The sequence below is a fragment of the Tachypleus tridentatus genome, chromosome 7 (assembly GCF_004210375.1).
Source record: "Tachypleus tridentatus isolate NWPU-2018 chromosome 7, ASM421037v1, whole genome shotgun sequence".
Lineage (NCBI taxonomy): Eukaryota > Metazoa > Arthropoda > Merostomata > Xiphosura > Limulidae > Tachypleus > Tachypleus tridentatus.
Window position 1 is genome coordinate 49,339,572 of NC_134831.1, and position 14,463 is coordinate 49,354,034.

A 14,463-nucleotide genomic window follows, 5' to 3' on the forward strand; every position below is an offset into this window, starting at 1 on the left:
GCTTTATTACGAGAACACAAGTGTGATAAATTTGCTCGTATATAAAAACATAATGTTAAGAAGTTCAAAACTTGGAAGAAAAACATAATGTTAGAAGTTCAAAACTTGGAAGAAAAACATAATGTTAAGAAGTTCAAAACTTGGAAGAAAAACATAATGTTAGAAGCTCAAAACTTGGAAGAAAAACATAATGTTTAGAAGTTCAAAACTTGGAAGAAAAACATAATGTTTAGAAGTTCAAAACTTGGAAGAAAAACATAATGTTAGAAGTTCAAAACTTGGAAGAAAAACATAATGTTTAGAAGTTCAAAACTTGGAAGAAAAACATAATGTTAGAAGTTCAAAACTTGGAAGAAAAACATAATGTTTAGAAGTTCAAAACTTGGAAGAAAAACATAATGTTCAGAAGTTCAAAACTTGGAAGAAAAACATAATGTTTAGAAGTTCAAAACTTGGAAGAAAAACATAATGTTCAGAATTTCAAAACTTGGAAGAAAAACATAATGTTCAGAAGTTCAAAACTTGGAAGATAGGGTAGGTCGATAAGGCTTACTTCTTTTGCTTAAATACAGACAATACATATTAAGGTATCTGATTATTCAAAACAAATCACATTTTTCAAAGGAAGTAATTAACATCTTAGGTTAAGATAAGTTAGTGACATGTGATCAAAAGATTAACTGTGTGCAAAAGAAAGTGACAAAATTTCAACATAATGCTAATAGTAATTATTTTTTATACAATTTTCACTTTTAAAATCAACAACGTACGAACGTTTTTGTCGTTTAGTGATCTTTTGATTTACAAATCTTATTTGTCACATCGAGGAATGTTTGTATAACATAAGTTATACGTAGTAAGTAAAACTTTATTAATTAGATACAGTAAAATATGACGTACTAATCTGAAATAGGGATATTGAAATGTTAAAGAAGAATTTGACAAAATGTTTTAATAAATTTTAATGAAATACTTTACATATAAACATATCTTTAAATACCGGTAATGTAGTGATGATCTGTAAGAACCATAAACGTTCGTCGTTTACATTTGAAAAAATAATTATATTAATTATATATAAATGAAAGTGTGTATAACACCATCATATTGTGTTTCTTGTAATGAAAACAATCTGAGGATTAGAACAAAACAAAGAGCTCTGACCATTTCCCCTTATTATTATTTCTTGTCTATTAACTTTTATATTTTTGTGTGGTTATCCTAACATTTGATGTTATTGGTTTCACTCTTGTATTGAGTTTAAGTCCTTTACTAATTTACAGAGTTACGCTTCTTCCCATTTATGATATTTTGTGTGTGTGTTTCTTATAGCAAAGCCACACCAGGCTATCTGCTGAGCCCACCGAGGGGAATCGAGCCCCTGATTTTAGTGTTGTAATTCCGTAGACTTATCGCTGTACTAGCGGGGACAAGATATTTTGAATGAAGAATGAAACAAGTTGAACAATTGGAACTTCCCTAAAAAAATTTACGTTTGAGTTGTTTGCGGCTGGTGAAAGCTTAAAAATTATTTAGTCATGAACATCTTGAATAATTATATGAAGCTTAAACATAACAGTCATAATTTTAAACATAAAACTTCACGTTTACATAGACATTGATTGATCAGTTCACAGTTCTCACCTCTAACTTGTTACACATTATAATGTCCAATATAAAGAGTAGCATCTTTTTATTTTTTAAATGTCGTCTAAGTCTTATTTCTTTAAAAACTGGACCTTGTATATTAGCACTAAAGTATTCTAATTATTTTAGGCATTTCCTCCGCCTCACCGTGCATGAAACAGCATCATTAATCATTCCAAGTACAGATGACGTTAATGAGAGGAAAATATTTAAAAGTTGGCTTGGTTGAAACTAGTGTAAAGTTACTTATCAAATGACAGTTTGCCTATGATATTAGTTCTGTCTTAATAGGAATTAAAGTGATATGTCTCCGTTTTTCTTGTAATTTTTCGACATTTATTTTACTTCACTCGTGCGTAGTTTGTGAACAGTAGTGTAGTTATATTTCAGTCAAACAACCAAAAGATTAGTTAACTTTACAGAGTTTTCTCACAATTTATTCAGTAACTTGCATTACGCTATGCAAGACAATTCTAAACAGTTTTGAACTGTCTTTCACAAATTAACATTTTAGAGCTTTCATAGTTTTCTTCTAAGAAGTTGTGTTTGAAATATAAGTACTTAGACCTAATTTATGTTCTGATGATACTTATATCTGGAAACTCGTAAAGTAAAATAAAGGTATGTTAATTATCCACAGTTGTATTGAGAGTTAGACATTACTAATTAGCTAAAATACCACTTAGTCACAGGGAAAATAAGGCATATATTTTTTCTTGTTTGGTGTTCTTAGATGGTTTACGGATTTACAATGCTAAAATCACGTGTTGGATTCTCCCTGGTAAACATGGCAAATTGTCCGATATGAATTTACTACAAAAGCACACAAATACATTTTTGTTTGCTTTAGTGATTTAGAAAAGGATAAACAAATCACAAAAGTTATATAAATGGCACAAAATGTGTTCTCATTTTCTGTAAAGGATGAATAAAGCGTTTTATGGACATGTGCCAGGTAATGGTCAGATGGAAACTGTTAACCTGAAAATGACTTAAGAAGGTCGAAACGTTGTTTTTTTACTTTATTTTAATAAAAGTTTTAATACCCATACCAACTATCTTGAGATACATTTTTAACTGAAGTGGGTTTTTGTCATCATATACTTTTGATACAATACACATATTCGTATTTATATGCATATATTATGCTTAAAACGTTCATGAGAAGGTGAATGTCCGTAACTTCAAAACAGTAACTGTTCGGAATAACACTATACAAGCTACATTGTATAGTATACATAAGCTATATAGTAATTTTAAACATGACGCCATTTGTAGATTTTATATCATAAGCAAAAATGATATATTAAAAGGAGTTTTTTGTTAATTAACTATTAACATTTGTTTAAATTAGCTTTTATCATTTCTGTATCGTTGTTTATTATTATTTTAGGACTTATAAATGTGAATATTAACAATATTTCTTTCAATTGTAGGTTTAGCTAATCCTGGAATGGCGTGTTCTCGATACAGCAGTTGTGCCATAGTTGAAGACAATGGTCTCAGCGCAGCGTTTACAATAGCCCACGAGCTAGGACATGTGTAAGAATGTCTATACGGCAACATTTCCTGTTCAATATCATATTTTCATAGTGTTATGTCATTATAATGTATTGTGTATAGTATTTTTTAGGATGTAAGCTTACGTGTAACGCTTTTCCAAATCAAAAAGGGCTAAAGCGTATTTACTGAAAACATATAGTATTTAAACTACACGTTCCTGATTTTTTAAAAAAAGGGATATATTATCAAATATGGTTTTTTATCACACTTCCGTACACTCTGGAAATCATGTGTCATTAACCTGTATATACTAAAGTAAAATAATAAACTGCCTTTGATTTCCAGTAAACAAAAAATAATTTATACCTACAAATTATTAAGTTACAAAACACGTCGATTTCTTTCCACTAACGTATGGGAAGTTTATCTTTAAAACGTACGGATTCCTTAAAGCTGCATTAATAATAAGCTATTCCATTTCTGGTAATACTAAGTGTTTAAAATTTGATAAAACGATCCAACTCTTCAGAAACACTAATTAATTGGAAAAAGCTTTGATAACATTGAGAAACTGTTAAAGGTTCTAATAAAATGAATTTTTAAAAGTTGGCAAAACCATGTATTTTCAAAAGTTGACAACAATGGACAACTGTTAAAACAGTCTCAAAATTTTGTTCAAATTGGAAGATCTGTGATAACAGAAAGTAATTAAACATTTGATACGACATTTTTTAAAGGCTTGGTAACACTGAAACATTACTAACAACATTGTTAAGTTCCAGAAAATGTTATGAGAGTTGACAACACTGGGTAATTGTTAAAAGTTTTAATAAAGTAAGTGGTTGGAGTACAACACTTAAGCTAGCCTTTTTGTATGTCTCTGGTGTAAAAATATTAATACTTTGAAAAACTTTGTCTACAATTCCATTTAACTTCACTATCTCAAATAAACAGTATTTGTAATTAAAATTAGCAGTAAACTATTCAGAGTAGATAAGGTTAGATGTAAATCATTAACAGTTCGAAGTTATGGGTTCATAACATTTATAAACTACGGTTAGTTTACTAAATGTATAAAAAATCTAGTCATTTTACCTTTTATAATTAATATATATATGTATTAGATACTTTTTATTTCAAACACCGTGAAAATGTACAAGAGTTTTACAACAAGAAAGTAACCAAACAAATTAAAATCTGTTGAAATACCCACTAAATAATACTGGACAGTTTCTGTATTGTATGAATGTGACTAATTTTTTTCTCATATTAAACAACATTCTATGTTTTGAAGATCGCATGATTTGGAACGGACACAGTGGTATCTAAAAGATCTAATCCAAATCAGCTTTCTAGTGAACGTACTAAATAGTCCGGTAACAGAACGTCTAGTACCTTTTAAATGTGTTTATATCTCTAACCAAATAAATACTAATATACATAAAACATATGTAAAACGCTATCGAATACGATTTCTAAGTAATAATACTTTATAGACTTGGGATTCCTCACGACGATGACTTGAAGTGCAGCAAGTACAGAGAGCGTGGTCAGCCTCTAAATATCATGGCCAGGATGTTAGACGATCATAGCTACCCGTGGAACTGGTCCTCATGTAGTAAGAAATACATCAGTAATTTCTTGGAGTAAGTGTTATAATTATACGAACTCTAATTATTAATACTGAATCATCTTCAACTTTTTGAAGACATTTCCAAGTGAAACTGGGAACAAAATGTCAGTTAGTATTGAACTATGCGACGAACGTGATATTTTGTTTTAAATAGTGATTAAGTAAACAAAAATATTTGGATTTTTTCATCTTATTTGTTTATTCAATCACGGAAAAGTAGATTAGTATGGAAATAGCAATATTCTGAGTAATTTGTTTAATAATAGTGTGTGACGCTTAATTTCATGAAAGATTAAACCTTATGGCGTTATAGGTGTGGTTATTGTTTTGAATTAAGCACAAAGCTACACAATGGGCTATCTGTGCTCTGCCCACCACGGGTATCGAAACCCGGATTTTAGCGTTTTAAATCCGCAGACATACTGCTGCCCCACTCGGGGGCTATATGTGTGGTATAAAAATAACTTTGTTTATATAACATCGTACTTTTTACTTATTTCTGTAAAAACTGAAAAAATGGTGTTTTGATGATTTATAAAATTTATAATTGGTGCAAGAAACAAAATCAATAAATTAAAATATATAAACTACTGATTGTTTTGAAAAAAATATTGTGTATCACTAAAACGTGATTATAAAAAGTACAAGAAAAGTAACTCACAATTCAAAAACCTTCGTTTTCTGTAGCTACAAACTGTAATGAAATTTCTCCAAACGTTTTAAGCGATTAAATGTTTAAGTTCTAAGTGAAAGAGAAAGCTGACTGTCTCTTTGCTTCTACAGTAGTACTCTCTAGTGGCACAACTGTACGTCTACGGACTTATAGTGCTAGAATTCGGGTTTCGATACCCGTGGTAGGCAGAGTACAGACAGCACTTTGTGTAGTTTGTGATTAATACCAAAAAATAACAATAAAACATCTTTAGAAGTTTTTCATGTTGTTATTAATCTTTCATATTTTAATTAATTTACACTCCAAAATGTAAATGTACAAAAAGTCACCGAAAAGTGTGTGAGACTCGTATTTTCGTATTTTAGATCAATGGTTTCAATTTCTATGACTGTAATATTTAAAATAATCAGCTATAAACTGATATGAGAATTTACTTCATAGTTTGGAGAATCAAAATTGATGTTATTCTATACAATGAGTCGAATAGACATCACGAATTGGACATTTACATTTCTGCTGCCGCACAAGTTTTTATAAGTATGGATATTAAGTCTTAACCTGAAGATTATCTAAAAAGGTCGAAACGTTGTTCTGTACTTTATTTAAATTAAAGTATTAACATCCATACCAGCCGTCTTGAGAATACTTGTTTTGTGTTTTTTCTTTAAAAAAACATGTTTAGTATTATTACGGAAACACTAGGATGTTACTTACAAACATATAAACAAATATATTTGGGTCATTCAGATTAAATTACAAAGGCTTAAATGAATTTGACTTGACATTTGTGATGTCAAAAGTAGTAGCGTTTCACTTCCACACGACCTAGTATCTACTTGATACATTATCCATACATGCAACTTCTGTTACACTTTTTCACCACTATAACAAAGTACTGCGTGAGTCACATGAAAAATTATGCAAGTTTCTTTTTATTAAACTACCCCATTTTAATCTTAATGCATACATAGTTTTGATGCATGTTTTGTTTCAGTGTTAGAGTTTACTAACCGTGCTGTGTGCTGGTTGAAAAAAATTCTTTATGGCCCTTGTTTTTCTTTTATTTGACTTATCTTTCAGCATAATGGTAGAACAATAATCAAAAGAAAAGTCAGTTTTAGCTGACGTCTTTTCTACCAGATTTACTCAGTGCGTGTATAAAAATGAAACAAATCCCATAGAAACTCTCACTTATCCTCTTGTTTGTTAGTTAAAATGTTTTACAGGTAATTCTGCCATTTCATTTACTCAAATATTACATAAACTACATAAACAGCTTAAAGATTTACGTGAAAACTTTGAAGTAAAAAAATCATGAGCATTTTTAAATGAGTCAATCGGTAAATCGCAAAACGTGTTTAAAAATGCAGGTTATCAGAAAATTTCTTCCTGATTCTTGGGCTTCATCTCCTGGTTAATCTTAATATTTGGGGACTGTTAATTAATTTTTAAGAACAATGGGAATTTTATTGTAGAAATTTAATATAAAAAATAGTCAGATTCAAACTCTCCGTTGTAAAATGAAATAGCTTTCTATTAAATATAATGTGTGAAATTGTACGCAAGATAACGTAGGGTTGTGTTTTATAAAGAGTGTAATGCAAAAGTATAAAATATTTCAACCTCAATAAGCCGTTACTAACCTTAAGACAAACTAACCTTCCTTATATTTTAAATATCCTCCTAATTGTATCGTCATGACGACCATGTCTATAAAATTACGTGAAATGAACGCCAAAATATTTTCACAAGGAAAAGAAGGGGAGAAATAAATAAAACAGATAAGGAAAACATTCAGCCAGCTAGTAATGTTTTTGAAAATATAAATAAAACAATCCGTTTTACCAATATAGAATGTAATATGAACCACAATTGTTCTAACTTCTAACCAAAAATTTTCTAACTTCTTCTTTGTTGTTAATATAAGGTTTTTGAAATTATTAAACCGTTGAAGAAGAGTAGAAGCCATTTAAGCACCTTTATACTAGTCTGGAACGCTTCGTTTTATTACAATAAACAACATGTATATTTATAATACTGTTTCCAACCTTATTATTATTGATTATAGTCTCACAAACTGCTACATAGAAAACGGTTACAGATATTTTACTGAAACCTAGACAATAGTAATGAATGCAGTATTAAGTATGTCATATGGTAGTTTTAAAACTGATTTAAGCACCTTCGTTTTTTCTCTCTGAAAAATTTCTCTAAGTAAATCACTTTCCAACATTGAAAAAATCCGATGTTTTACTAATGTGCATTAATTGGAAACTGTCACATTGAGTATTCAACACTTCTTGAGTTCGATGCTGCACTTTGTTTCTATGTGGTTTTCTACGACGATTTCAGTGAGTTTACTAACAGTAGACAATAACCACAGTAGGTTTCTCAATTCTTATGAGTACCGGGTTATTCTGCTGTTGTTCATACATCTCTGACATTTTGGGTGTGTAATTTTAGTATTATTATATTTTTATTATTCGTCTACAGCAAAACCTAGACAGATGCACTATACGAAACACAGCAACTGTCCATGGCCTATTTTGAAAGTTTATTTAAGTGACTATAAAAACACAATATATGCAATGTTGTTTGTGAGCGGCTTGCTTCGTACTTGATGCTTGTTAAACGCGTGTTTACACGAAGCCACAGGCAAAAAACCAAATGCCTCGGTAGATAACGACTGGGTGGAAAACAAATGTCAATGCAGGAGTAAACTGTTTGAAAACATATAACATTTAAGTGAATCCATATCCATTTACGGAGCTTAAAATCTATTCTCGATAAATAGACAAAAAACTTAATAAACAAGATAATTTAAAACTGTTAATTTAAAAAAATGAATAGAGGTAACTAAAAAGAACAGAAACAATTTGAATCAAAATGCAAATTTCATATTTTCAAGCCAACAACTAGTACTTTAAAATCGTAAACAAACAAGGTTGGCTAGAGTGTCTGCATTATTTTCTCGAACTATAAATCTCTACTTTGACTCCATATCTGCAGTACTTCTCAATTTGGTGAACTCAAAATAAGGATTTGTAGCTTGACAAAATAATGCAGAAGCTATTTTCAACCTAATTTGTTTGTGTTTTTTAGTGTTCCTAGTTATAAACTTTACACTTTTATTTAAATTGTTTTTCTCCTTTTTCGACGATTCCTCTTCCCATTTTTGAATTAACAGTTTTTAATTATGTTATATATATTCTCAGTTGATAGTTAGATGTTAATAAAGAAAAGTGTTTTATACTCAAACTTACAACATCGTTTAAGTATATATACCTGTACACACACACCTGTATATATATATATGTGTGTGTGTGTATATTTCTTTAAAATAATGCTTATATATACTTACATTTTATGTAACACTGACTCACTTAAAAAGTAACTGTTTTACAAAATTGTACTCGATTATATTAGGTGGACACTAGAGAAATGTTAGTATTTGATCCATCTTTTTAATTATTTCAGGGTTTTCGAATAAACATTTTGAAGCACTGTGCATCATTGTTAAGATTTTAAAAATGACAAAACTTTAATTGTGAAAAGAAATCAAAATCGTTACTTAACCGTGCCTATTCATATTGAACGTAGTTAATGAAGGTAATAAATACTTAATGTAAGCGAATCCTACCTGCTCGTACTTGGCACCAGTTAAAAACTGAATAAGGGTGGCATGATGTTGCAAGCAGTTGATATGTGTTTATACCTGTCACTAGTACTTTTTTATTTTGAAAAACGTGATAGAGATGTGTTGACGTGAATCATTTCTGTGTATTTTTTCTCTTAGCACGACCAACGGAGAATGCCTCAACGATAAACCAACAGAGAACCTTTTGAAAAGTGTTGGGTTTGGTGGCAAACACCCTGGAGAGTTGTATGACATGGATGAACAGTGTCAGTTGGTATTTGGCACAAAATCAAAGATATGTCCCTACATGCCTGTCTGTGGAAAGCTGTGGTGCACTCTTGAAGGAAATAATTATGGTTGTCGGACTCAACATATGCCTTGGAGCGAAGGGACTTTTTGTGGGCCAAATAAAGTAAACCGACTCACAGTTACTTATAATATACAAAGTGCCATCGCTCTGTGAGCAACTTATATTGAAAGTAATCTAACTTATTAAAAATGTCATTGAGTGCACATATTATATATTATGGGCAACGCTATCGTTAACACAACGCTGAAAGCACATTTAGTAATGGTAAATTAATATGATGTACTGATAAATTTGTGAGTTATTGATAAATATTTAATAAAGACTTGTATATTACTCTTTTACTTATAATTTTAACATTGGCAGTTTTACTGTTTTAATCTTTTAAACGCACATAGAACAGTTAGGAAATATAAAATAAAATAGTTCGAATGATTTTAGGTTGTGCCATGAGAAATAGCTGTATCGTTCTACAAATATTCTACTCGCCAATATTTTGGGTAGAACTAATGAGCGCATCTAATAACAGATTTCACGAAATAAATATTTGATTATATCAAAAAGTCAGAGTTAACGTACTTTCAGAATTAATGTTTATAAACTGCACGTAATAAATAAATATTAGGAAGATGTTCTCATTACTAGTTTCATATGATTCGTAAGTATATTAAAATAGTCATGTATAAATGAAGGGATCTAAATTTACTTTTAATCAGAATTTCAAATTGAAATAGTTTTCTGAACTTTGATTTGTGAATTGAATATAATTTTATTCGCATTTACTTTAAATTTGGCAGTGGTGTAAGCGTGGTGAGTGCGTCCAGGTTGATAAGCGTAGACAAGAAGCCATACACGGTCAGTGGGGTAAATGGCAAAGCTATGGTCACTGCTCTAGAAAATGCGGTGGTGGAATACAAAGATCAGTGAGGGAGTGTGATAATCCAAGGTAAGTTGTTACTAATAATACTGTTAAACTTATTCGTCATATCAGAATTTGTGAAAAAACAACCCTATAATACATTCAGGTCTTTAAACTACCAGATATATGTTATGCCTCATGTAATGAGCATAGTGAAAACATTAGTCTGCCAATACTTTGTTAAAAAAATATCATCTCTTCATTATTCTCAATACCTTAACCGATTAATGTACTTGTTACCCCACAGTCTATTCAATACGTTCAGATATATCTGGGCCTTGCACGTTCAGGTTGTTAAGGCTTCCAACTTGTAATCTGAGGGTCGCGGATTCGAATCCCTGTCATACTAAACATGCTCGCCCTTTTAGCCGTGGGGGCGTTATAATGTGTCAGTCAATCCCGCTGTTCGATGGGAAAAGAGTAGCCCAAGAGTTAGCGGTCAGTGGGCTATCTGCACTAGCCATCCCTAAGCTTTGCGTGAAATTCAAAAACAAACAAACAGATGTACGTGTTAATATTTCAGAATATATTAATGACCTAGCCTTCTGTCTCTTATCGTTTGCTGTATGGTGACTAACTCCGTTCAACCCAACCCTTTAGACTCACGTTACCTTTATTAACAATTGTTGTTATTATAATTAACATTTTAATATGTTTAAAAGTGACTGTAAGTGTTTTGAATTAATTTATAATTACGCAACACGTCAAAATAAAAATAATTGGTTTATTTATTTATTTTGAAAATTAAACTGCGAAATTAAACTACCGTAGCGAAACTTGTAACTACAGTCCAAAGAAATTAGATAAGTAACAACGATTCAGCATAAGAAATAAAACAAGCATTATGTAAATATGAGCACAGTAAGAGCATTTGTGACATAGAAGGAATGATATGGAAAAACTGCTTTAAAACTCAATAACAATTAACACTATTAATGAAAGAAGTAATTAGGTAATATGCACACAGTTTGCGTTGTTTTGAAATACTTAATTCAGCAATGTTTTTACAAGCATTTTTAACAACATGGGAGGTAGAAAATAATGTTAAATTATAACCTTAAAATGTTCTGGTTTTTAGTTTGGAAAATTTTGCAAACTGGAGATGCTTTTATGAAAAGACAAAAAATAAAATGTTTCCAATACGAATTTTAAGTGGGCCTCGACTGGTCACGCTCGCACCTATTTGTAAATGACTTTTTTAAAATTTATTACAGTATGACTTACATGAAAATTGCTAATTTTTACTTATATTGCATTGGCTGCTCTATCAGGTATTCCAATGCTACCAATGACCACCATAAGTGTTGAAGCTCATGTACTTTTTACCAACTAAATAATTAAAATCTTTATGAGAACTTAATTTTCCATCTATTAACGAATTATTGTCTGTGACGTACTCAGCTGAAATTACTTTATGTGTAATTATATTTATGAAAATGTTCTTAGATGTTTGTATATTCGTATGTAAATACAGTATCTTCCATTTATAGGTGTACTTGTGTATATATAGGCTTACTATACGTCTCGGTTTGAGGGGTCTGCTCAAGTGCTCCGTCCGGTTTACTAATTTGTTCTGGTTGTCACTGAATTGTCTAGGAACGTCCCGGTTTTTGATGAAAAGGCATAAATTTCAAAAAGGATAAACGGAAAATGTTAAAATCTGCATAGAGTCCTGACTTGATGTTGACAAAAAGCAATTTTTAAGTTTTAATTTTATTAGTTGATGGGTAGAGGGAGATATAGTGCTGTAGCATGCATATTTTCAAAGGTATATCATCACACGAAATTTACAGACCATTGATACGGTACCTGTACAAGTATAATGATTCATCACTGGGCTGCTATTGAGGGTACTCGCGTAACGGCAGCATATGCAAAGCTTTTTTTTGGCAAGTGTTTGTGCTTTGTGATTGTTTCATTTACTACAGTACATATTATATTAATCATACGGTACATGCTGAATTATTTTCGTTTTCTATTTTATAAATTAATACTAGTCATAATGTCTAAAGCTGGTAAAAGAAAGTGCACATTCAACAATGTATTGCAAAAAAAATATCCATTCTTGAAAAACATTTGTGGCAAGGAAGAGAGAGTCAAATGTTTGCAATGTTTATCTGAATACTCTGTTTCACATGGTAGCCGCTCAGACATAAAAAAGACCATTTAAAAATGCTAAACATGCAGCTAGTCTTTCAGTAATGCTCAAAGTTCAAGAGTTGACGTGTTCTTAAAAAAACTGTGCCTAAAAAGAGTGACTTATTAATACAGCTAAAGAAGCAACCTTTGCTTATCACAGTGCTGTATATAACATAAGCTTTAAAACAGCTGACTGCTCTTCCAAACTGATAGCAAAGTTCAGTTCCTCCAGAACGAAGAATGAGGCTATTAGTTTGAATGTAACTGTTTGTTTAGCAGCAGAGGAATTGAAGAAAGACTTAACAGAGGTCCAATTTGTTTTACTTGCAGCAGATGCTTCAAACCGAAAAGATGCCAAAATTATACTTGTTATAGTGCGATATTTTTTGCCAAAGGAAGGAGTGAAAGTAAAACGTTTATACTTTCAGTCGGTTCCTAGAGTGACATCAGAAATTTTGACGAATTGCTTGGTGTTCACTTTAAAATAAACATGATTTATCGAAATAAAATTGTTGCTTATTGTGGTGACAACTGGAATACAACTTTTGGAGGTGTAAAGAGAAAGGGAAAAACAATGTATATAGTCGACTGAAGGAGGAACTTGGCAGAAATATTGTGAGTGTTGGTTGTGGTGCTCATATTTTACATAACTGTCTCTAAACTGCAGTTGATGCCCTTCCTATTGAAGTGGAAAACTTGGTGGTCAAAATTTATAAGTATTTCTAATATACACTGTGCGAGTTATACACCTAAAAGAATTCTGTGAGTTTGTAGAAATTGAGTACAGGAAAGTTCTCCAATATGGAAATACGCGATTTCTGTCTTTGTTACCAGCTGTTAAGATAATTCTCCAGATTTATGAAGGACTGAAGTAATGTCTTTGTTTACGAAAACAGTGCCCATTGTTGATAAAAGATTTTTTGAGAGTAAATGTGGAGAAATGTATCTATGCTTTGTTCATGGACAAGTAGGCTTGTTCAACAAAGTGATTTTAGCCATGGAGAAAACAAAAGTAACTACAAGGGATATTGTTGCAGAACTTAATAAGTTGAAAACCAACCTGATAGAAAGATGAGATAATAATCTTATTCCCCTTGGTGCAAAAAACAAAACAACTCAATATGCTAGAAAAAGAGGGAGGATGACAGGTAGACTTTATTAGGAAGAAATTTACCAGTTTTTATGATTGCTGCCTATCTCATATTGAGCTGTTGGAAAAAAGTTTTGGTGGTGAAAAAAAACAGTGTTTTTGTGTGGCCTGACATAGAAGCAGCTGCTGAAAAAATTAATGAAATGCTTGGAAATGCTGCAATCAGTGTTGGTGATCTGTCTGATGAAGTTGTTCTTATTAAATCCTTCTGGTTATCAAAATGTAACAAGTGGAAAGCAAAAGAAATAGGTTGTGAAGAAAATTGGTTAGAACTTTTCAACCACTTCAAAGATCAAAGTATTTCTGTACCTAATCTCAGGCAAGTTATGTAGTACATTTTCTGTTTGCCAGGCACTTCTGCCCCTGTTGAAAGAGTTATTTCAGTGATGAATAGCATTTGGTTTCAAGAAAGAGGTCTAATGAATGAATCAATAGTAAGAGGGCTGTTGCACTGTAAACTCAATATTGACTTGAGTTGCAGTGAGTTCTTTGAAAAATAAAAACTAATAAAGATTTTCTGAAGAAAGTTCATTCAAGTGAAAAATATGAATGGTCACAAAAAAAAGTGTTCAGTGAAAACTTAATGAAATTTTGATGTTCCTTGCCTTGCTGAATTTAAATAAATGTTACAGATATACACTACCAGTATTCCTTTTTTTGTGGCAGCATTAAAGCTGAAGGGGAGTTAAGTTATGAAAGCACTTCTTTATTATACCAGTGTCGGTACCTATAATGAACATTGAAAACTGTCCCGGTTTGAGGCTTGGAAGTTACGATAAGCCTATGTATATATTATAAGTGTGAATGTACGCGCACACAAGAATAGAATATAAGAATGGTTTTAAATATTCGTAT

The 14,463-nt window shown here is 31.2% G+C and overlaps 1 protein-coding gene across 3 annotated transcripts in view; it reads left to right on the forward strand.

Annotated features, from left to right (window-relative positions):
• LOC143255617 (A disintegrin and metalloproteinase with thrombospondin motifs 9-like) overlaps positions 1-14,463 on the forward strand; it is a 157,486-nt gene that overhangs the window by 73,459 nt on the left and 69,564 nt on the right. For all 3 annotated transcript variants that reach the window (XM_076511529.1, XM_076511531.1, XM_076511530.1), the window contains exons 8-11: positions 3,084-3,189; positions 4,647-4,796; positions 9,253-9,505; positions 10,198-10,346. In XM_076511529.1, coding sequence (XP_076367644.1) covers positions 3,084-3,189; positions 4,647-4,796; positions 9,253-9,505; positions 10,198-10,346 — 658 coding nt within the window. The remainder of the gene's footprint in view (positions 1-3,083; positions 3,190-4,646; positions 4,797-9,252; positions 9,506-10,197; positions 10,347-14,463) is intronic.